General features: G+C 40.5%; 2 protein-coding genes across 2 annotated transcripts in view; one reads left to right on the forward strand and one right to left on the reverse strand.

The window, feature by feature from the left end:
- The window catches only part of szt2 (SZT2 subunit of KICSTOR complex), a 210,123-nt gene that overhangs the window by 54,580 nt on the left and 132,068 nt on the right, over positions 1–23,475 (reverse strand).
- kdm4aa (lysine (K)-specific demethylase 4A-a) lies at positions 3,107–21,769 on the forward strand. The gene is made up of 21 exons (XM_079580854.1): positions 3,107–3,259; positions 4,344–4,519; positions 5,305–5,419; positions 6,734–6,927; positions 7,151–7,200; positions 7,282–7,385; positions 8,320–8,457; positions 9,909–10,126; positions 10,271–10,422; positions 12,243–12,637; positions 13,022–13,118; positions 13,298–13,482; positions 15,157–15,361; positions 15,442–15,518; positions 16,105–16,160; positions 16,239–16,347; positions 17,210–17,398; positions 17,529–17,699; positions 19,051–19,170; positions 20,157–20,249; positions 21,573–21,769. The coding sequence occupies exons 1-21, from the start codon at positions 3,122–3,124 to the stop codon at positions 21,711–21,713; spliced, it is 3,123 nt and encodes a 1,040-aa protein (XP_079436980.1). The 5' UTR covers positions 3,107–3,121; the 3' UTR covers positions 21,714–21,769.

Below are 23,475 nucleotides of genomic sequence, written 5' to 3' on the forward strand. Positions count from 1 at the left end.
CTTCTGGAAAAAAGATGTGAAAATGTGGAAATGTGACAAAAAAAGTGAGAAAACATTGACAAAAAAGTGACGAAAAATTTATGAAAAAGTGGCAAAAATGTCACAAAAATGTCACAAAAAATGGACAAAAAATTGATAAAAAAAATGGACCAAAAAATGTAAAAAATGTGACAAAAAATGATTAAAAATTGATTAAAAATTGACGAAAAATTGACAAAAAAATTACAAAAATGTGACAAAAAAAGTGACAAAAAATTGATTAAAAATTGACGAAAAAATGGACGAAAAAATGACAATAATGTGATAAAAAAAAAATTACAAAAAAGTTACAAAAATGAGTTGAACACCCAACCAAAAAATGTTGGGGAAAAAATCTGATGACGTGAGGAAAAAGATCCTCTCGGTTCAGGCGGGAGTTAAGAGGTTAACCATTTCCCTGGCCCTAACCTTCATTTGTGTCATGATATCTCACGTTTTCACAGCAGACTGTCCCTCCGGAGCAGACGATCTAGCACTAACCCAGCAGGTGGCGGTAGAAACACGACAGCGTCCCCTTAAGATTTCCAACGAAGAAGAAATGTAAACAACGGGAGCCGCACAGCGCATGCGCGTGACTGTAATGGAGGACTCTGCAGCTCAGAGGCTGATCATGGCTGCATTTTTCTATTTTTCCATCTGATTCTTCTGAGAGCAACACCTCTTCAGTTGTAAGTACACATTACCCGTCTCAGCAGGTTTGTTCTTGTGACGAGTGGCATTTTTATATGAATAGTTTGTCCAAGATCCGCACAAACAGTCCGTGTGTGCTACTCGGCTAACAGCAGCGGCTGTCAAACACCGAGGAGTCCGTTTGTTTTTGTTTTTCCTCAACTTCTCTCGTCTTTGCTTTGCACTATTGCGAATATATAATGTGCTTTTTTTACGACTGCAAACGTCTTCTATTTGGATTATCGTCAGAACTTCAACTATAATATCTTCCAGCTCTGTCAATGTCCACGGACAGACTCAACATATTTCTGTGCTTAGACTGGATCGATTTAAGTTCAAACACTGTTCCATTTTTTAGCTTATGTGCATTGGCTTTCAACCCACAACTGAGGCCACCGGGACTTAAACCTTCTGTAAAGTGAGTGCTATCCTATGGCAGAGCTTGGCGCTGTATCAGCATGATGCTAACACTAACTTCCGAGAGTAACAGCTGCTTCCTGTTTCCGGCCATGTCCCGTGGATATAAACATCTATGTAATATACAAACATCTATACAAATAAAGTCTTTTCCTTTCCTATCTATTGAAACGGTACGTGGCAGAAAACAAGCAGGATGTAAAGTTAAATACTTAAGAAGAGACTTCTAAATGCAGATGTTTAATCCCTAATCCTTTATATTGTATCCTTAATATTTTTCTTCCATTGATGCAACGTTGTCGTCACTTTTTTTTGTCACGTTTTTGTTCTTGAAGCATTTTTTGTCATTTTTTGTTGCTTTTTTTTGTCGTGTTTTTGTTCTTGAAGCATTTTTTGTCATTTTTGTTGCTTTTTTTTGTCATGTTTTTGTTCTAGTAGCATTTTTTGTTGCTTTTTTTTGTCATGTTTTTGTTCTAGTAGCATTTTTTGTTGCTTTTTTTGTCATGTTTTTGTTCTTGTAGCATTTTTTGTTGCTTTTTTGTCATGTTTTTGTTCTTGAAGCATTTTTTGTCATTTTTGTTGCTTTTTTTTGTCATGTTTTTGTTCTAGTAGCATTTTTTGTTGCTTTTTTTTGTCATGTTTTTGTTCTAGTAGCATTTTTTGTTGCTTTTTTTTGTCATGTTTTTGTTCTTGTAGCATTTTTTGTTGCTTTTTTGTCATGTTTTTGTTCTTGAAGCATTTTTTGTCATTTTTTGTTGCTTTTTGTGTCATGTTTTTGTTCTTGAAACATTTTTTGTTGTTTTTTTGTCATGTTTTTGTTCTTGTAGCATTTTTTGTCATTTTTTGTTGCTTTTTTTGTCATGTTGTGTTTTTGTTATTTTTGGTTGTGTTTTTGACGCTATTTGTTGCCTTTTCATCACTTTTTGTTGCCTTTTTTTTCTTTGCTTTTTTTTGTAACTTTTTGGTTCCTTTTTTGTCACGATTTCTAACTGTTTTGTCATTTTTTCTGTCTCTTTTTTGTTGCGTTTTCATCCTTGTTTTTGTCACTATTTTGACTGTATTTTTTTAATTTATTTTTTTTAAAGCTTTTAGATTTGGATAACGCTGAACCGGAGAAATGTTCTCCATCCAGGTGGGGGTTAAGAGGTTAAAGCTAATGTTAAAGATGCATAATGGAACTTTTTTTTGTTAAATATTAGTGCGTATTTGACCATTCAGACAGTCACCAGGGGTGGTCAGAATGGTGCTTTTACAGTTCATTGATGTGATTCAAAATTCTCTTTTGCTTTTTAATCCTACTTTATTTTCATTTTAAGTTAAAGGGAGTTTAAAACATTTAGAATTGTGTATTTTCCTCCCCCTACATGTTCCAGCAATGTCCGAATGTGTAGAATGAGCTCAGACGTATTCACCACAACTGCCTCTAAAATATTTCGCTGTCACTCAAAAAGGGTGTTAATTTGGGTCTGAATTGCCGCCTCACATATAAGCTGCAGTTACGCGTAAGACCTGCGGTGGCAGTAGTGAGTATAAAATGACCAACTTGCATCTAGCCCCTTTTTAAAAATGGCAGAACAGGAAGTAGTCATTACCCTACACTGGCCAACAGGAGGTTTGTCCATAAAAAACAAAAAAAATTCCCACTAAATATGTAGTTAATTCCATATTATTGCTTTTTTGTTCCACTGTTATGATATTATGTTAACAGCAGGTGTCACCACTACTCCCCGAGTAATGCTAGAACTACTACAGCTTAATGCAGTCTTTATGTAAGTAAGTAAGTGCTTTATTTGTAATTTGTCAACTAAATTGCGTAGATCAGATTAGTCCTGAGCCGCTACGACGCACCGCCCCTGTGGCCAACCCGACCAGCATGTCTTTGGAGGTTTTTCCGTCGCAGTCCAGGGCCTCGCTTTGATGATCTACCAATCTGCAACTGCTGCCCTCTAAAACGCACGGTGTTGTTCTGTGTTCACAGCTTTTTCGGGCTTTCGAGATGAGCACTCACACTACGATGCAAAATGTGGACTACAAGCTGATGACGTTTTATCCCACCAAAGATGAGTTCAAAGACTTCAATCGCTATGTGGCCCACATGGAGTCACAGGGCGCACATAAGGCTGGGATGGCAAAGGTACGGCGCGGCTAAAACCATCGCGAGACCCCTTTAAAATGTTGCGTACTGCTACTGAGAATCTGAGACTTTTTATTGATTTATGTTTTCGTCACAGATTTCCTTCATGAAGTGTGAATCTAAACTACCCTTTCCAAGTCCATTTTACCCCATTTTAATTCGAACTTTACTGATGCAAAAAATGTCTAGAACTAAGGTTTAAACCAGGGGTGCCCAAAGTGGGGCCCAAACAATTTTGTTGGCTCTTCAGAGAGTGACCTACTTTGGTAAATACTAACTCTCTTCCATTCATTCTCAATGGTAAATATGGATGCAGTACACTTTTTGACCACCAGCGTCACATTGGGGGCGCTGTTTCACTCCTTTCACAAAGTTATTAAGAAACACTGTTGTGGTGTCTTGGTATTTATCAATCAGAGTGTTGTAGCATCAACTTTCACAGTTTTCCAACTTTTATTGCAAAGGTTGTTGACATCGACAACAGTACATGTTAAAAACTGACTTATAAAAGAATTGATGCAGAACTGACACTTTCAAAATAATCTAATGTGGCATTTTCTTTGAGTTAACGAATGAGGTAAAGTTACTGTAGGTGTTGTAGATGCAGGTGTTGTTCTTTTTTGCACTAAATTGCTACAATGGTTGATTTTGTTCTACTAAAATGAGGCTTTTGCCATAGTTACCATTTGTTTTATTATAGCATGTTATTTGCATAGATAGAATCAAATGCAAATGTGGGCTCTCGAAAACATTAAAAGTAAATAAAATGATGTAACTTTATAATTTGCAGTTATATGTGTTTTTCGTGCTTGACATCGCCGTGTTTGGCCCGCAACCCACAGGCACTTTTTCATTTTGGCCCTCGGAGACAAAAAGTTTGGGCACCCCTGGTTTAAACGATGGAATTTGGATTACTTTGAGTGACCAGGTTTTGACACAGCGTGACAGCTTTAGTTTTTTTTTTTTTATCTGTGACTCATTTGTGCCGCTGCTTTTCCGTTCCTCTCTCATCCACTGCGGTCCTTTTTCTTCAATGTGATTATTTGCACAGCCCTAAAATAATGTTTGTTTTTTTGGTTCTCAGGTCATTCCTCCTAAAGGCTGGAAGCCAAGACAGGCATATGATGATATCGATGATCTGGTCATTCCTGCTCCAATCCAGCAAGTCGTGACTGGCCAATCAGGATTGTTCACACAATACAACATTCAGAAGAAGCCGATGACCGTCCACGAGTTCCGGAAGACCTCCAAGATGGACAAGTGAGTCGCAGCAGAAACACAACTGAACCCCGTACAAATATGATAATGCTGTTATTAATGCGATAACAAAATGATACTACTGACTGTCATTAAAATCTCTTAACCCCCGCCTGAACCGAGCACATTTTCTCCTGTTTGGCTTTACCCAAATGTGAAAGCTTCTTGAACAAAGTGTCAAAATAGTAACAAAATGAGACGAAAACGAGAATGAAAATGACACAAAAGTGCAACAAAAACGTGGAAAAAAAAGCATTGGAAAAAGTGACAAAAATGTGATGATAAAGTGACACAAAATCCACAAAAGAGCAACAATAAAAGTGACAAAAAGGAGTGAAAATGTGGCAACAATGTGCCGAAAAATCAGACAAAAAAGCAATTGAAGAAAATGTGTGTGGTGACAATGCAAGGAAAAAGCTCCATTTAGATGAGTTTTTTAGGTTCTAGCTTTTGAATGAGGCGTTACACTGGCCTATAGGCTGCAACATTTCAGATTTGGGTAAAGCTGAACTGGAGAAAATGTGCTTGGTTAAGGCATGAGGTTTATGAGTCAAGGTCCTTTAATTCTTCCAATTGGAGTCGTCTTATTATTAAAACATTAGCACTGTAATTGTAGTTCACAATGTAACGATTATGTTCTAAGGTCCAAACACACAGACCTGGACATGTTTCTTTAGCAAATCAATATTAGCAACATGTTTACTTTACTACATCTGTTATATAAATAATTTGTGTACTGAGGTCAGGGTCAGGCATAGCAGTGGCTAACTGTTGTGTATCTTGTGCAGGTTTTGCCACCCCCAGCACTTGGATTCAGATGAATTGGAGAGGAAGTTTTGGAAGAACCTGACCTTTAACCCTCCCATTTACGGAGCTGATGTGAGCGGGTCCCTGTACGAACAAGTAAGTTTCACCTAAAGGGACAAACTTTCAGATTTGTCTGTTAAAGGGACTATACAGAGTTTAAAAATGTCAAAATGAAGTATTTTCCTCCCCCTACATGTTCCAGCCATGTCCTAATGTGTAGAATGAGCTCAGACCTGTTCACCACAACTGCCTCTAAAATCCTGCACTGTCAAAAAGGTGTTAATTCGGGTCTGAAGTGCCGTCATGCACGAGCATAGAGTGTAAAAAAAATGGACGTCTTATGCTCACTCCTCCCCGTTTACCATAATGACTACGGTCATGGGGGAATTCATGGTGGATTTACTGACTCCCCCTCCCCAGCTCTGACGAAGCATGTTCCTAAAAAGGACATAAGGGCGGGATCTTCACCGTAGACTCGGTCCTTGCGTGACGTGTAGCTCGCGCAGCTCCAATGCTAACAGTCCGAGCTTCATTAAGTACGAGATTTCAATAATTCTTTTTACGAAAACCAACCTGGTTTCATATATTGTGATTAACCCAGCGTTATCTCAGGAGGAATATCTAGCCCGGGGGCCTAGTGGCGATATGGAGGTACTACAGCAATGGCGGAGCAATGGCGGCCCCCAGTGTCGTGGTCATAAAGCAGAGCAGCCAACGCCCATTGTGCACGAGTTTAATATAGAAGCTGCAGTTACACATATGCCCTGAGGTGGCAGTAGTGAGTATAAAATGGCTAACTTGCTTCTAGCCCCTTTAAGGTGCTGAAATACACTTTAAATTAGAGCTGATTTTTTGTCTTCTTTTTTTTTGTCATGTTTTGGTTGCGTTTTTGTAATTTTTGGTTGTGTTTTTGACGCTATTTGTTGCCTTTTCATCACTTTTTGTTGCCTTTTTTTTTTTCTTTACTTTTTTGCAACTTTTGTCGCCCTTTTTGTAGCTTTTTGGTTCCTTTTTTGTCACGATTTCTAACTGTTTTTTTTTTTTTTTTCGTCTCTTTTTTTGTTGCATTTTCATCCTTGTTTCCGTCTCGTTTTTGTCACTATTTTGACTGTATTTTCTTTAATTTATTAAAAAATTAGAGCTGAACTTTGGGGTTCGATAACGATGCCACTATGAAGGGGCTTGGCATATTTGAACTCATTTAATTTGATTGATTTGTATCTCAAATGTGTTTATTAGAGTAAAGGTTTCAATCATAAAAATTTATCTAATAGAAGTCGATCGATGGAGCTTCTAAACATGGAGCTTAAAACGGACTGGCATTGGTGGCTTCACGCTCTCCCGAGTATCGTCATCAGATTTAAATCATTGAAATGCTAAAATACGCTCCAATATTTCTGACCTCCGCAGGGTGTCACCGAGTGGAACATCGGCGGTCTCAACACCGTCCTGGACGCCGTGGAGAACGAGAGCGCCGTGAAGAGCAAAGGGATCAACAAACCGTACCTGTACTTCGGGATGTGGAAGAGCGCCTTCGCCTGGCACACGGAGGATATGGACTTGTACAGCATCAACTACCTTCACTTCGGCGAGCCCCAGTCGTGGTACGTTCACTCTAGTTCTGAAGCTTTGAAGGCCTGACCAAGTATGCACCCGGAGCACATGGCTACCTAATATGCTTCAACATAATCTGAAACGTATTTTATCTTTTTTTTTGATAGGCAGATGCAGGAGAGATTTATTTACCTATCAATGCCTGTTGTATCTTTTTGACAATAACGCTAAAATGGTAGAAAGCTAATCATGTTGTCTCTTGACTCTCTGCAGGTATGTGGTTCCTCCAGATCAAGGCAAGAGACTTGAGGAGCTTGCGAAGGGTGAGGTGTCGAGATATGTAACTGTGTGTGTGTTTATGTAACATCGTTTGGACACGTTTATATTGACTATTTACTTTTCAGGTTTCTTTCCAGGGAGCGCTCAGAGCTGTGATGCTTTTCTCCGACACAAGATGACATTAATGTCACCGTCAATTCTGAAGAAATATGGAATACCTTTTGAAAAGGTTTGTTCTGAATTACATGTAAAGATGGCAGACCTGGATAGAAACACAGGTTTTCTAACATTTGTGAGACCTGAAGGGAAGGTTTATAGGTTTTTCAATGAAAATGTTGTTCTGTGAGGATAAAAATGAGCTTTCATCAGTTTACATTCTTTAAATCTACACTACAAAAAGTAAATATCAAGCATTGGCTTAAATGACCTGAATTGAGGAAATGCTTCTTGTTTTGAGCGGTTTTCACTCATTTAGACACTTTTTCTGATCGGACCAAGTTTACTTTGCTTGTTTGAGGACATTTCAGACCAGTTCTAGGGTAAATCTCGCTTGAAATAAGAAAGTACCATTGCCAATGAGATAAGATCAATTTTCTTACCCCATTGGCAAAGAAAATGACCTGAAATAAGGACGAAATGTATCGAAACGAGTCAGAAACATCTCAGAACAAGTGAAATAATCTAGGACAAATGCCCAAGAACTTCTTAACTAGTCAAAACAACTAAAATTTGGATTATTATGCTCAAATTGAGATGTTTATATGGAAGAGTCACAGGAGTTAACACTACATATTGAACAAAATCAGAATGTACACTACCCAGGGCAGCAGAGAGGGGGCGTGAGAGAGTGTTCAGCTTCATGACTGCCTGGTGGATGAAGCAGTCCATCAGTCAGTTGGACCTGGCACAAGTTTATCTCTGTGTGATTGGCGCCCAAATTCCTAAATAAATTTGTTTTGTTGTTTGTACTTTTAAGTGTTTTTGTGGTTCATGTCGTGCATGTTTTTTGTTGTTTTAATTGTTTGTTTTACAGTTGTTTTCTTTGTCCACAAAAACAGCCTCAGTAAATGCGTCTCTTGCTGTGTTTCCCACTGCCAAGTAGATAAGATGCCCATTTCATTCAAAATAAGACTGTTTTACATATTTGACCTTTTGTGTTTCAGGTGATTCAACAAGCCGGGCAGTTCATTGTGACGTTCCCCTTTGCGTATCACGCCGGTTTTAACCACGGCTTTAACTGCGCTGAGACCACCAACTTCGCCACACTCAGATGGATCGATTACGGCAAACAAGCCTCACAGGTACATTTCAGATCAGTTCATCTCTTCGGGGGCTCGGGATTTTGTCCGTGTAAAAATAATGCGGAAAAATACGCTTTCAAAATATCATTGTTTGAAAACATGCAGAATATTTAAAATGGTTGAAAGGGACCTGCTGAGAATGTGAAATAAATGTTAAGTTACAACCAATTCTCTAGATTTAGTATTGTAATGATGGTTACAGTTTTACTAAAATAAGTTACTTGTGAGTGGATCTCCTGATGGTTCCTCGGTTGCTCTGGTAAAGTCCAAACATTTTGAAGCATTTAAATACTTTATACTAATATGTATTTTTTAAAGAGGGGCTATTATGCTTTTTGCAGGTATTTGGTAATGATGTCAAACACATCTTTATCACTATCTTACACTTTGGTGATTAGAAAATGCAATATATAAAACGGCTACAACAAATCGTTGTTGATTTTCATGCGATCTCTCTATAAGCCCCTCCCACACCCCCACTCCACGCTCCCTGCTGCTTGTTGACTTTGCGATGATAGGATTAAGCTTAGCAAGTGATTGAGGAAAGCATTTCCTGGATATGCAGGGCCTCAAAAGGAGCTTTTTGGGTGGATGGCACTTTAGAACTACAGGTGAAACTCGGACAATTATTATATCGTTAAGTGCATTCACTTCTGTTATTCAACTTAAACTGTAAAACTAGTATATGATATCGACTCATGACATGCAAAGTGAGATATGTAGCCTTTATTTGTTGTTATTTGTTTATTTGAATCATCAAAATGAAAACAAACAAAGGCTTGACATATGCCACTTTGATGTAATGAGTCTACATCATATATTAGTTTCACATTTTAACTTGAATTACAGAAATAAATGAACTTTTGAACGATATTCTAAATTTCCGAGTTTCACCTATAAACGTCTCTAGCCATCTGAGCCTGTTCCTGCAAATACATGCATTTTGTTTTATGTCTACAGTCAAATCTTTAAAGGTATGTACTTTCATGAATGATTTGCAAACATCTGGAAAACATCTCGTTCATAATTTGTGATGTTTGATGGCTAATGCTAACGGCTATAGGAAAAATACATTCAGAAGGCCAATGGACTCTGAACGGACTAGCCGGCTCCGCACACGTTGGGATGGAACGCCGCTTCTCCTTTTATTCTTAGAACTTTTTAGAATAGCCACCGGTGAGGATCCAAAGATCACTTGGGTATGTTTTGGACGAGAGAACAACATTTTTACATGATAAAAAGCTCTAAAAGGTTGTTTCTATAATACCCCCCTTTAAATTGTCCAATCACCGCTCAAAATAATAAATACATAATACACCAAAAATGACTTATTTTGTAAGTTTGTCACTCAAGTCTGTGTGGACTCACTCACTTGCGCTCTCAGCAATACATTTTTGGCCTTTGCTGCTGTTCTTGATTAATCGTGTCTCACTTGTGTCTTTTTTTTCCAGTGCGCTTGTCGGCAGGACATGGTGAAGATTCCCATGGACGCGTTTGTCCGGAAGTATCAGCCGGAGCGTTATAAGCTCTGGAAAGCCGGGAAGGACACGGCTCCCATCGACCACTCTAAAACCACGCCGGAGCCCACTGCGCCGCCTAAGGAAAAGAGGAAAAAAGGACGGTCCACGGAGTCGGCGGTGTCTTGCCCTTTGGTGACGACGGAGGCCGAGTATGTCCGAGGGTTTCCATTAGAGCTTTCGAAAGTCATATTCCAATGTGGATGCTCGCTTTGCTATCAACTGAGCATTTTTTACTTGTGTTGGAGTAGTGTTTGAGTACTTGAGGATGAACTGAACTTTTCTGTTCTGTCCAGCAATGCAAAACCACAGTCTGCAGCAAAGCGTCAGCTGGAACTGGTTAAAAGCTCCAACAGTCCGAGTAGCACCCCTGGCGTGGACGCGGAGGACGTGAAGCCCCACAAGACTAAGCTGTCTCGGAAAGAATCTCCCGCTGAAGCCGAGAAAGGTCAGCTCGCTCATCATACTTCTTACTGTTTTACTATATCTACTTCCAAAGCTGGGGAACCACTAGAGCAGGTTTCTCTGGGGGCCACATTATTGTTCCTGACTTTGATGGGGGGCCGGACCGGGTTGGCTATAACATAGAATTGTATGACCCAGACCAAAATGGCTCATTGTGAAGTAGAGACGACTCGCCTGCACAGTCGTCCCCAATACTAAATCCACAAGATCAACACTTGAAGAGTTCATTTGCAAAAACAGATAAGTGCCATTGAAAAAATCCAACGTATGCTTCAACATTTCTCTTTACATAGCAGTGTTTTTCATTACCAGATTTGTTTCAGTGCCATAAAAAATATGAAGTCACTTGTTCTTAACTAAATTCACACAACTTTAGCTTCATAAGTGGCATCTGTTGCGTGCAATAACAAATATCCAAAACGATTTTGAAAAAAATTCAAAACGGAGATATCTGCTTTTGCAAATGAACTCTTCTCTTGATTCAGGCTCATATTTGTTTCACTGTCGTGGTTTTGCAAAAATGGTGATCAAGTCTTCACACTTTGTTTTAATTTCCATTTATTTTTATTTTCAAATAAAACATCATTATGTAATGTGACCAAAGTAATAACTTCTTACACTTGTATTGTGCTTTACAAGCCTGTGTCACAAGTTTCTCAAAGTACTGTCGTCATTATTCATTCTCTCCACACTCTGTAAGCTTCATTTACCATGTGGCTATAATGTGTTTATATTCTGATCTCTTATGTAAGTGCCCTCTGCTGGACACCTGTGGAATTATTTTTTATTTATTCAAATTGCCCCCTAGTGGCTGGAATGAGTAAACTGGTTATTTAGTTAAAACATCCTAACTCCGCACAGGAATGGGCTAGAAACTTACTTTTTTTTTTGGACATACTCAGGGATTTGTGCTCTACAAGTCGGGGGCCGCATTAAATCATTAAACCGTAGTTTGAGGACCCCTGCACTAGAGGATGTTTAGCCCACTATTGAGCCTGAATTGGCTTTTCCCCTAGATCAAGGAGGTGTTTCTGATAGTCTGATGTGTCCAGGATCCAAAAGTCACACCAACAGCCACGCAACAGAACTTATACAAGCATGAAGCGACTAGAGCCATGTCAATGAGGCGGGACACGGACGCACATGCTACGCCGTAGTCATTTGTCTCTCATGATTCAGATTCAGATTCATTTTATTGGTCATTTGCAGTCTGAAAAAAATGTGCAAAAAGCTAGTGCGATATGTAAAACACGTAAAAAGACACAATATATAAAACAGAACAAACAAACACGCCACATTAAAAGCCTATGGGCAAAATACTGTACAATAAATCATGGTTGAAAACAGTGAGGCCGATGTGCAAGACCGAGGAGAAATCCGCTTTAAACGGCACATGGAGAGGAAAGGTTTACTGAGCAGCAGGCCAAGAGAGAGAGGGGGCAGAGGTTCATTAAAAAGAGGTCATTCTTCGCTCAAAAAGAGGAGTGAAAGCGAAACTATTTTTGCTCAAGGTTGGCCGCCTTCACACCACACCCGCTCCACCCCAGAGCGCGAGAGCAAGACACCTGTTTCAGCCGGTCTCGGAGCAGCTGTTGAGTTTGGTGGATTAGCTTCCTGGAGTTCCCAACGGTCTCCCATCCAAGTACCTGCTTCGCTTCTGAGATGTGACGGGATCGGGCCGAGCAAAGGGGCTGTGGTTGACTGTATGTTCTGAAGGCAGGCTGTCCCGTGTTCACAACAATAGCAGGGAATAGTGGTGTTTGTGCTGGGGTCTTAATCCGTTTTGTTTGGGCTGCTTTTCAGGCACAGCTGAAATAAAGACTGAACCCAAACAGGAAAAGGAAATCAAACCCCAAGCAAAATCTCAGTCCAAAGGGAGTTCGCGAGGCTCCAATCGCCGCAGCCTGATGAAGAAAGAGAAGAGCGCGCCTCCGCCTCCGCCTCCAGAGGCCTGCGACGCCGAGCCCATGGCGACGTCCCCCGAGGCGGCGGACGGAGCGGAGGAGCAGCCCGCCCTAACTAGCCCCCAGGCAAACAAGGCGTTCCAGAGGACGCTGAGCCCCGCCGATGTGCTGCACGTCCACAGCTACGCCAAGGGGGACTACGGCGAGGAGGAGAGCGCCCCCGCGGAGGAGAGGAGGAACAACAGCACCAACTCTGGGGACGGGGAGGAGGACGTCAGGCAAATCATCAAAACCGTGAGTTCGCTTTCCTTTCTTTGGGGGCAGCTGTAGCGTGAAATGTCTTTATTTTCTGTTTTAAGCGGGTTTTTAGGTCCTACATATGGCAAATTCTGCTGTTTTTGAATGAAGTGAATGTGCGGTTTCATGTATTGACATCTTCACACTTTTTTCCAATCCTGTCCCTGGCCAACATCAAAGCCCCTATGCATTAAAACATCCACATAATGAATTATTCAAACAAATGAACAGAATTTGTGTTTTCTTCTTCTGGTGCATAATATAAAGCCTTAAATGTTATTAATAATCATTATATTGGGTTCAACCTGGCGTTAAATCTAAATGTAAAATAATGACGATGATGAAAGGACATATTTGAATTTATCTGTTCTCTGTTGGCAGGTTTCAGAAGGCACCATCGGGGACAGTCAGCCAGAGAGTGACCTCGACCGACTGCCAGGACATCACCCTCTCATCACGGAAGGCGTGAGCGATGGAGGTCAGAGCATTTTCATTTGACTATGACTCATGGGGAGAGGGGAGAAGTGTGGCCTTAAGAAGCTCAAACAACTCATTCCAAACCCATATTTGCCATATCGCTTTAGCGGCTCAAATTTCAGCCTTCTCTCAAATGCCAGAACCTAAATTGCATCCAATCCACCCTTTGTTGTGCGACAGAGGTCCCAGAGGAGACGGCCCCGGTCAGTGAGGGCAGTCTGGAGGGGGAAAGCTGGGCTAAATCCTTGGCTCAGCTGTGGCAGAGCAGATCCCCGAACCTGAAGAAAGAGAAGGAGTACAACCTGCACATGGGCTCCAAACCGCCGTACTGCTGCATCTGCGCTCTCTTCCACACTTACCAGCAGGTACAACTTCTCTCTCCTCTCACGTGGAATACAGCACGCCGATACAGGAACTCGGGCAAAGGGTCACATTACATTTATAGGAGGCAGAGCTGCTCTTTCACCTACTGCTCCGCAACGTCTTCCTCCAACACTAAATCAAATATGTATGTTCCAGAGAGGGATAAAGTGTTCCAACTGTTCAAATTATTATCTACAGTACCTTTGAGTGCTTATTTGTTTTGTTTTTACTTCATCTGGACAATCAGTTTATTTTAAAGGGACTGTGTATAATTACAACTTAAATGTTGTCGTTGATGCCTTGTTTTATTTGTCATTATAGTAGTTAAAGGAATAGGCCACCGTTTTTACATACTGAGATATGTTCCTACCTTAGCTTTGACGAGTTCTTTAGGACCTGTCTAATCTTCCCCCGTGCCTTCAGTCACGTAAACACAGCGCAGACGGCGTTAGCATTTAGCCTCTCCCTCTCTCCTCTATAGCTCCAAAACAGGTCAAGATAGAAGCTACCAAGCTCTTCCACGTTTTCCCTATTTAAATATGGTTACGTGAAGTGTTTCAGTACAAAGTATAATTACACAAAATTAAACAATGTGGATTTTCTAAGCGGATAAAAGGGGGAACTATATTGTAAGGCGTAATAATACCAGGAGTAGTTCGAAATCCGCGCAGTAATCTTCACTTTACTGTGCGGATGCCAAATTATTCCTGGTATTATTAGGCCTTACAATATAGTTCCCCCTTTTATCCGCTTAGAAAATCCACATTGTTTAATTTTGTGTAATTATACTTTGTAGTGGAACACTTCACGTAACCATATTTAAATAGGGAAAACGTGGAAGAGCTTGGTAGCTTCTATCTTGACCTGTTTTGGAGCTATAGAGGAGAGAGGGAGAGGCTAAATGCTAACGCCGTCTGCGCTGTGTTTACGTGACTGAAGGCACGAGTGAAGATCAGACAGGTCCTAAAGAACTCGTCAAAGCTAAGGTAAGAACATATCTCAGTATGTAAAAACGGTGGCCTATTCCTTTAAGCCTACATGAACTTGTTTAAAAAGATCATTCCTGGGGCAGGATAAAATAAACCAAACTGCTATTGTCTTTGGAATGATCACACAGGCCTCACATCACTAAAAATAAGTGACACCTCTGCAGAGGTGTAGCTGCAGCACTTTGTGGAGACCTCAGAAGGCTGCAGTCAGAGCCCTGCTTTTTTATTTAATCATGGCTTCATTTTCAATCTGGCAAAATGACTAACGGCCTTAAAAGTTTTCTGTCAAAGCTAAAAATACTCGGTTAAAGCCACACCGTGTAAGATTTCACACAACAAACAAAATTGAAATACAAGCATTTATTTTATGACAGATATGTCATAACATGACAATCACTTTACCAGGAGTGGGTACATCTCCAGCTCATCTCCATGGAGATGTCGACTAAAGTCAGTAGAATTGAGAGTTAAACAGGCTAAGTCCTCATCCAGATCCATTCTTTGATTATCCACTGCAAAAAATAGCATTTTCTTTGTCGAGCTGGTCATTGAGAGCATGTTTTGTGTTGATGTCTACAGTGTTGCCTTTAATGTGACCTCTGATCAACACCACATAACTTTAGTGCTAGTGATCTTACACTACTCTTACACTACACTACAGCAGACACTCTCTGGTGCTTGTTGCAGACGGAGTTGGCCGGTCGTGTGGACAGCCCCGTCGTTCTTCCAGGGAATGGCATGAGGACCAAGCCTCTGATTCCCGAGGCCTGTTTCAGCATCAACACAGAGGAGGACTCCGAGTGTGAGCAGGACCTGAGGACGGCCTACGTGGAGGAGGACGGAAGCAGCCTGCTGATCAGCTGCTCCCAGTGCGGCGTGCGCGTCCACACCAGTCAGCGCTCGCTTTTGAATCATTTACAAAACCCTTCCCCTCGTCTGTCTTGTCTCAACACTCGCGTTCTCCATTTGTAGGCTGTTACGGAGTGGATCCCGCCAGTGTGAACAGTGACTGGAAGTGTGCGCGCTGCCAAGCCAACGCCTTGACAGAGGTCAGTGAAAATGTGCAGTACAGGCAGGTGCAGAAAACTGTTCATTATATTCACTGTCATTATCAAAGTATTTGACTTATTTAAACACAGGTTCTTGCACTCATATTAAAAGGGACCAGTAGGATTTCTCTCGGTCACTATATTTACATGCAAAGTCAAGTCCGGCTAGGCTAAATATCTGTCTCCGATCCAGTCTTGTCCCAGCCTACATGACACTACCTGTTTAGGAGTTAACTGTAATGTTATACGGATCTTTAACAAAACACACATTGTCTACGCCAGGGTTTCCCCCAGTGTTTAAGCTCGAATCCACCTAAAACTATTGAACAGAAGCCGATTAGCTCTCGGCTGGTGGCTAAAGGCTTGGATACTCTGCTAAGACAGGCTAAACCGACACATTTTATTCAATTAATCAGACTAGGGTGAGAGATCCGGCTTTCCCCCTCATTCATGTAACCGCGATGAGTGATCTTCAACTAAGTGAGTGGTTCAACTGTCGAGATTCTGTACAGTGAGTTGGTAAAACCGAGTATGTGTGTTTGAATCCGGTGCCTCTGACTCACTGCGTCACGTGACTGTTCCGTAGAATTGCTGCCTGTGCTCTTTGAGGGGAGGAGCCCTGCAGAAAGCCAACAACAACAAGTAAGTGCTTTCGGCGCATCTCACACCTGATCTGTGACCTCTGAACTCTGACCTGTGGCTTGCACGCGCTTGCTGTAGGTGGGTCCATGTGCTGTGCGCCGTGGCCGTCTTGGAAGCTCGCTTTGTCAACATCACCGACCGGAGTCCCGTGGATCTGAGTGGAATCCCCCTGCAGCGGTTTAAACTGGTCAGTCTTTATATGTTAAACAAATGTTAAGGAGATGAAAACAATGATGGAAATGTGAAAAAAATGAGAAAACATTGACCAAAAAAGTGACAAAAACTTTACAAAAAATGGACAAAAAGTGAGAAAAAATGGACGAAAAAAATGGACGAAAAAGTGATAAGAATTTGACAAAAAAATGCGAATAATTTGACGAAAAAGTGAGAAAAAATTTACTAAAAATGTACAAAAAATTGACAAAAATTGACAAAAATTTGACAAAAAATTTGACAAAAAATTTGCGAAAAATTTACGAAAAAATGGACGAAAAAATGATAATAATTTGTCAAAAAAATGCGAATAATTTGACAAAAAAGTGACAAAAAACTCACGAAAATTTGACAAAAATGAGACGACTGCCCAACAAAAAAGTGATGAAAAGAAATCTGATGTGAGGAAAAAGATCAATTTAGTTTTGTAGGTCTTTCAAAATGAGTTGTTACACTGGCCTACAGGATTTGGGTAAAGCTGAACTGGAGAAAATGCTCTCGGTTCAGGCGGGAGTTAAGAGGTTAATAAATAGTATTTATGCACAGAAAAAGTATTTTGGGGGTATATTTTGTCCCTCAGCGCCCCCTAACTAAAATATCTTCCCACGGCTCTGAACAGTTCCCATTGAAAGTTTCTGGAAAATATACGTACATTTATTAGGAATCCCCCTCCTTCTTTGTAACTCTGAATTCGCTGATGTGGCTGTAATTTAAACACGTTCTTCTGGTTTCACTTTTAGAGGTCAACCCTTGAAACGGCACATTTCTTTTGAACAAACTCCATCATTGTAACTAAGGCTCTCCAGTGTTTTACTGTTTGTGCTTTGTGCTTGCAGAAGTGCTACTACTGTAAGAAGCGCATGAAGAAGGTGTCCGGGTGCTGTGTGCAGTGCTCTCATGGCCGCTGTCCCACCGCGTACCACCCCACGTGCGCCCAGGCCGCGGGCGTGCTCATGCAGCCCGACCAGTGGCCCTTCGTGGTCCACGTCACCTGCTGTCGCCACAAAGGGCCCGCACAGATCGAGGTACACAGGCCGACGCTCTTTCTTTCTGCTCTGCGTACGAGCTTCCACCTCTCATCCTACACACTTTGACCATTTGTGTTTAACGCTGCGGGATTCTCCCTCACCCGTTTCCTCTGGCGTGTCCCTAAAGCGTAACAAAGCCGCCATGCGGGAGCTGACGGTCGGACAGAGGGTGATCTGCAAGCACAAGAACGGCCGCTACTACCAGTGCGACGTGGTGCAGCTGTCCACGGAGACCTTCTATGAGGTCAACTTCGACGACGGCTCCTTCAGTGACAACCTGTTCCCAGAGGACATCGTGGTGAGCACTTTGAATATGGCTCACCTTTTGTTCTATTCATGTTGTAGATATAATTTGAATCAATATTATTCAGATTTTTTTTATTTATTTCATATGTGGCTTTATTCAGACTTTTTCATATACACCTGCTCTCACTTTTTATAACTTCACGAATTGCTGTGCACTGCAAAAAGTAAATATCAAGCATTGGCTTAAATGACTTGAATTGAGGAAATGTTTCTTGTTTTGAGCGGTTTTCACTCATTTAGACACACTTCCTGATCGGACCAAGTTTACTTTGCTTGTTTGAGGACTTTTCAGACCAGTTCTAGGGTAAATCTCGCTTGAAATAAGAAAGTAGCATTGCCAATGAGATAAGACCAATTTTCTTACCCCATTGGCAAAGAAAATGAGCTGAAATAAGGACGAAATGTATCGAAACGAGTCAGAAACATCTCAGAACAAGTGAAATAATCTAACAACTTCTTAACTAGTCAAAACAACTAAAATTTGGATTATTATGCTCAAATTGAGATGTTTATACTGATCTAGTTATTTACTTTTTGCAGTGTGCAAACTCCTACACTGCAAAAAGTATTGCAGTATGTCAAAAAATAAGGCCAAAATTTAATTTTTACAAATTTTTCCACTAAAAACAGCTTATTTTAAAACTAAACAAGAAATCCTAAATCCCCTCTGAAAAAGTCTTGGTAACTCATTCATCAATAAAATGAAAAAATAAATTTGAATGTAGCTCTATCCATTATTCAGATTTCGTTGCCGAAAAGATGGGAAATTTGGGGCATTTTTAGGCATAAAACACCTTGTTCTTCTATGAAAAGATAAAATAACAGAAAACTTGCCATGTATTTTTTTTCTCACATTTATGTCAGTGATCTACAGCAAAAGTTCATATTAATATCTGTAAATTTAAATGTTTTCCCTAATTCACCTGCAGTGTCTCGCCTTAACTAAAAACAAAAAATACATACACTAGTGCTCAAAAGTTTGGGGTCACTTAAAATGTCCTTATTGTTGAAAGAAAAGCTTTTTTCAGAAATACAGTCTAGACATTGTTAATGTTGTAAATGCCTATTCTAGCTGGAAACAGGTGATTTTTAATGGAATATCTACATAGATGTGCAGAGGCGCATCACGCTCCAGTGTTCTAATGGTACGTTGTGTTAGCTTATCGTGTTAATGGGTAATTGATGATTAGAAAAACCCTCGTGCAATTGTGCTAAAACTGCTGTGCTGATTAGAGAAGCGATAGAACTGGTCTGGGCAGTGTATATTGAAAATATATTTACAGTCCGCAGTTGTTTTGTTTTAAAAAATTGCCCAGCTTTACTACAACCCTCTCTTTGTGCAGAGCCGAGACTGCGCCCAGCTGGGCCCCCCTGCGCAGGGTGAAGAGGTGCAGGTGCGCTGGACGGACGGCCTTGTGTACGGGGCCAAGTTCGTGGCCCCTCATGTCATCCAAATGTACCAGGTAAAGCCCCTCCTCACGTGCACCGCCTTCCAAGTAGCTCCACAAAAGCTTTACATTTACCGTAAGCTTGATGAGTCCGTGTTGATCGGACCGTGCAGTAATCTTCACTTTACTGTGCGGATGCCAAACTACTCCTGGTATTATTACACCTTACAATATAGTTCCCCTTTTATCCGCTTAGAAAATCCACAGTGTTTAATTTTGTGTAATTATACTTTGTAGTGTAACACTTCACGTAACCATATTTAAAAAGGGAAAACGTGGAAGAGCTTGGTAGCTTCTATCTTGACCAGTTTTGGAGCTATAGAGGAGAGAGGGAGAGGCTAAATGCTAACGCCGTCTGCGCTGTGATTATATGACTGAAGGCACGAGATTTAGTTTGTCACCAGAAAATTGATTGACACAAAGCTGTAAACAGTAACTGTAACTGTAAACAGTTCATCAGGACCTCTTAGTTCAAAATTAATGTTTAACTGAATAAACAGTTAGTAAACACAAGTGCATCTTCATGAACATTAATTATTTTCATCACCAATTATCATAGTAGAACGTTCTCAAGCAGGTTGTGATGCATTTTGGAAACAGGAGATGAGCCCCTGGTCTAACGCACCACCTGACCTGAGAAACTCGTTCTCAAAGACTTGCTTTTAGTCATTATTTGGGTAGCACACATATTCTGAATGGCTTCGTCAGAATTCAAGTGAGCAATTTTAATCTAGATTTATCTAGATTCATTTCGAAATTAATCTAGATTAATCTAGATTTTTAAAAAATAATCTATGCCCACCTCTAGCAAAAACGGTGGCCTATTCCTTTAAATCAAGCGTTTTGTCTCTTTATGGCCAAACTAGAGTGAATACAAAGTGGTGCGTCCAATAGTCATGAAAAAGTGAAATGTTTTAGTTCAGTGGGAGCGATGCCGTACCTCCCCCCTTTGTTCCAGCTCCGTGTTGTTGTCCGATGTCTGATCCTGTTGTGTCGCGCAGGTGGAGTTCGAGGACGGCTCCCAGCTCACGGCCAAACGAGACGACGTCTACACTCTGGACGAGGAGCTTCCGAAAAGGGTCAAATCCCGGCTGGTGAGTCCCGCGCGTGACCTGCTCGGTTCTTCTAACAGACCGGCATTTGTGTTCACGGCGTTATATTTAGGTTTATAGTTAGGTTAAGAAAAAAAAAAGAAAGAAGCTGCCAAGAAGCTATGGCAAGTCTTTTTAGTCCATGATGAAAGTATTAAGCTTTGCAAGAGATGACTTCGAAATTCGTGCCAAAATCGTGTCATTTTTATACTCGCTACTGCCACCTCAGGCCTTATCAGAGCCGTGGGAAGATGTTTTAGTTAGGGGGCGCTGAGGGACAAAATTTACCCCCAAAATACTTTTTCTGTGCATAAATCCTATTTATTAACCTCTTAACTCCCACCTGAACCAAGAGCATTTTCTCCAGTTCAGCTTTACCCAAATCCTGTAGGCCAGTGTAACGCCTCATTTGAAAGACCTACAAAACTAAATGGATCTTTTTCCTCACATCAGATTTTTTTTCATCACTTTTTTTGTTGGGCAGTCGTCTCATTTTTGTCAAATTTTCGTGACTTTTTTGTCACTTTTTCGTCATTTTTTTCTCAATTTTTCGTAAATTTTTTCTCACTTTTTTGTCAAATTTTTTGTCAATTTTTGTCATTTTTTTCCTCAATTTTTCGTCCATTTTTCGTCCATTTTTTGTCACTTTTTGTCAATTTTTTGTCAATTTTTTGTCAATTTTTTGTCAATTTTTTCTCACTTTTTCGTCCATTTTTTGTCAATTTTTTTGTCAATTTTTTGTAAATGTTTCGTCACTTTTTCGTCAAATTATTAGCATTTTTTTGTCCATTTTTTTCTCACTTTTTTGTCAATTTTTTCTCACTTTTTTGTCAAATTTTTGTCCATTTTTTGTCCATTTTTTGTCCATTTTTGTCCATTTTTTGTCCATTTTTTGTCCATTTTTGTCCATTTTTGCTCACTTGTTCGTCCATTTTTTGTCACTTTTTGTCCAATTTTTTGTACATTTTTGTCATTTTTTGTCAATTTTTTCTCACTTTTTCGTCAATGTTTTCTCACTTTTTTTTCACATTTTCATCCTTGTTTTCGTCTGTTTTGCTGCTATTTTCACACCTTTTTTCCAGAAGCTTTTGGACTGGGGGTAAAGCTGGAGAAAACGTGCTCGGTTCAGGTGGGACTTAAGGTGTTAATATTGCCTGCGGTTCACAAACTATCCACCAGGGGGGGTGCTGCGGCGCCCTCAGCACCCTGGGTTCCCACAGTAACAACCTTTTGACTGGACAATGCAGGATTTTAGCGGCAGTTGCGGTGAATAAGTCTGGGTTCATTTTACTAGAACTACATTGTAAACTCGTTTGTGCGTTCCAGTCCAAGGCGTCGGACATGCGCTTCGACGGCATCTTCGAAGAAAAGGAGATCATCAAGGCGTCCAAGAGGCAGAGGGTGATCAACTCGCGTTACAGAGGGGACTACATCGAGCCCGTCATCTACAGGGCCATCATGGAGTAGCCGGGCGGTCAGGCAGGACCGGACTCACAGGCCCAGGAGACCCGCCAAAGCAACAACGGAGCGGCCCGCTTTTGCACCGCGCTGTCCGGCTATGATGGACTGGAGCTGGGGTCACAATATACTTTTATACCGTTTTTAAATCTATAAACATTTGGAAGGAAGCACAGACGAGAGCGCTCACTATCATACTTGCAGGAAAATGTGTTGAGTAACGAAAACAGCCGAGGCTTCGTAGGACAAGGAGGATAACACGGAGAATACAGAAACCCAGAGTCTTAAATATTCCGGCTCATAGGCATCATTAGACCAGCGGTTCTCAACTGGTGGATCACGGAAACCAACCCAAATAACTGTCGGTAAGCTGTTTTGATGATAGTTACTGAGAGTTAGCTCCAAGATAACTGCTTAAATCAATACACTGCAAAAAGTAATAACTAGATCAGAATAAACATCTCAATTTGAGCATAATAATCCAAATTTTAGTTGTTTTGACTGGTTAAGGAGTTCTTGGGCATTTGTCCTAGATTATTTCACTTGTTCTGAGATGTTTCTGACTCGTTTCGATACATTTCGTCCTTATTTCAGGTCATTTTCTTTGCCAATGGGGTAAGAAAATTGGTCTTATCTCATTGGCAATTTTACTTTCTTATTTCAAGCGAGATTTCCCCTGGAACTGGTCTGAAATGTCCTCAAACAAGCAAAGCAAACTTGGTCCGATCAGGAAAAGTGTCTAAATGAGTGAAAACCGCTCAAAACAAGATACATTTCCTCAATTCAGGTCATTAAGCCAATGCTTGATATTTACTTTTTGTAGTGTAGAGGTCAATGTTTGCGTAAGCTTTCAGTCGAACAGGAGCTCTCCATCATCATCACGTGGTTTAAGGGTTGGGCGAGATGGAATGAGCTTCTTGAGTAAGAGGATCTAACATCCAATACTTATAAACATTTGTGGAAAAACATGTTTTTTTAATTATTGTTATTGAAGATGCTAAAGCAGGGCTGATCTGTGAATCATTTTTATGAAATCGAGCTGAAATCAACATTTCTTTTGAGCTTGCCGTGATGTGTTGAAGGGTCATGAACGTCCACCAGTTGAGAATCACCGTCGACAGATTTAGGGCTGGGTACCATTAAACGATACCTGTATGGGGTCAGAAAATAAGGTATTCAGAACAGGTACCGGGGCAAAAAAAATATTGTGGGACTAAGTTTTGATGAGGGTAAGGCAGGGGCGGACTGGCCATATGTCCATTCTGGAAGAGCACAGAAGGGCCACCGGTCCCGGCTTAACCGAGCTTTACCCAAATCTAAAAGCTAAAAAGAAAAGCATCGAAATAGCGAGAAAAAAGAGGATGAAAATAAAATAAAAATGTGCCGTAAAAGCAACTAAAAAAGTGACAAAAAATGTGATGAAAAGTCAACAAAAACACAAGAAAGCAACGGAAAAAGCAACAAAAAGGCCACCAAAACATGACAAAAACACAACAAAAATTATAGAAAAAGTGTGACAAAAACACAACAAAAAATTATAGAAATAATGTGACAAAAACACAACAAAGCAACGAAAAAAGCAACAAAAATTCCACCAAAACATGACAAAAACACAACAAAAATTATAGAAAAAATGTGACAAAAACACAATAAAAAATTATAGAAAAAATGTGACAAAAACACAATAAAAAATTATGAAAAAGTGTGACAAAAACACAACAAAGCAACGAAAAAAGCAACAAAAATTCCACCAAAACATGACAAAAACACA

Source organism: Gobius niger (assembly GCF_951799975.1).
Source record: "Gobius niger genome assembly, chromosome: 22".
In the NCBI taxonomy this organism is placed as follows: domain Eukaryota; kingdom Metazoa; phylum Chordata; class Actinopteri; order Gobiiformes; family Gobiidae; genus Gobius; species Gobius niger.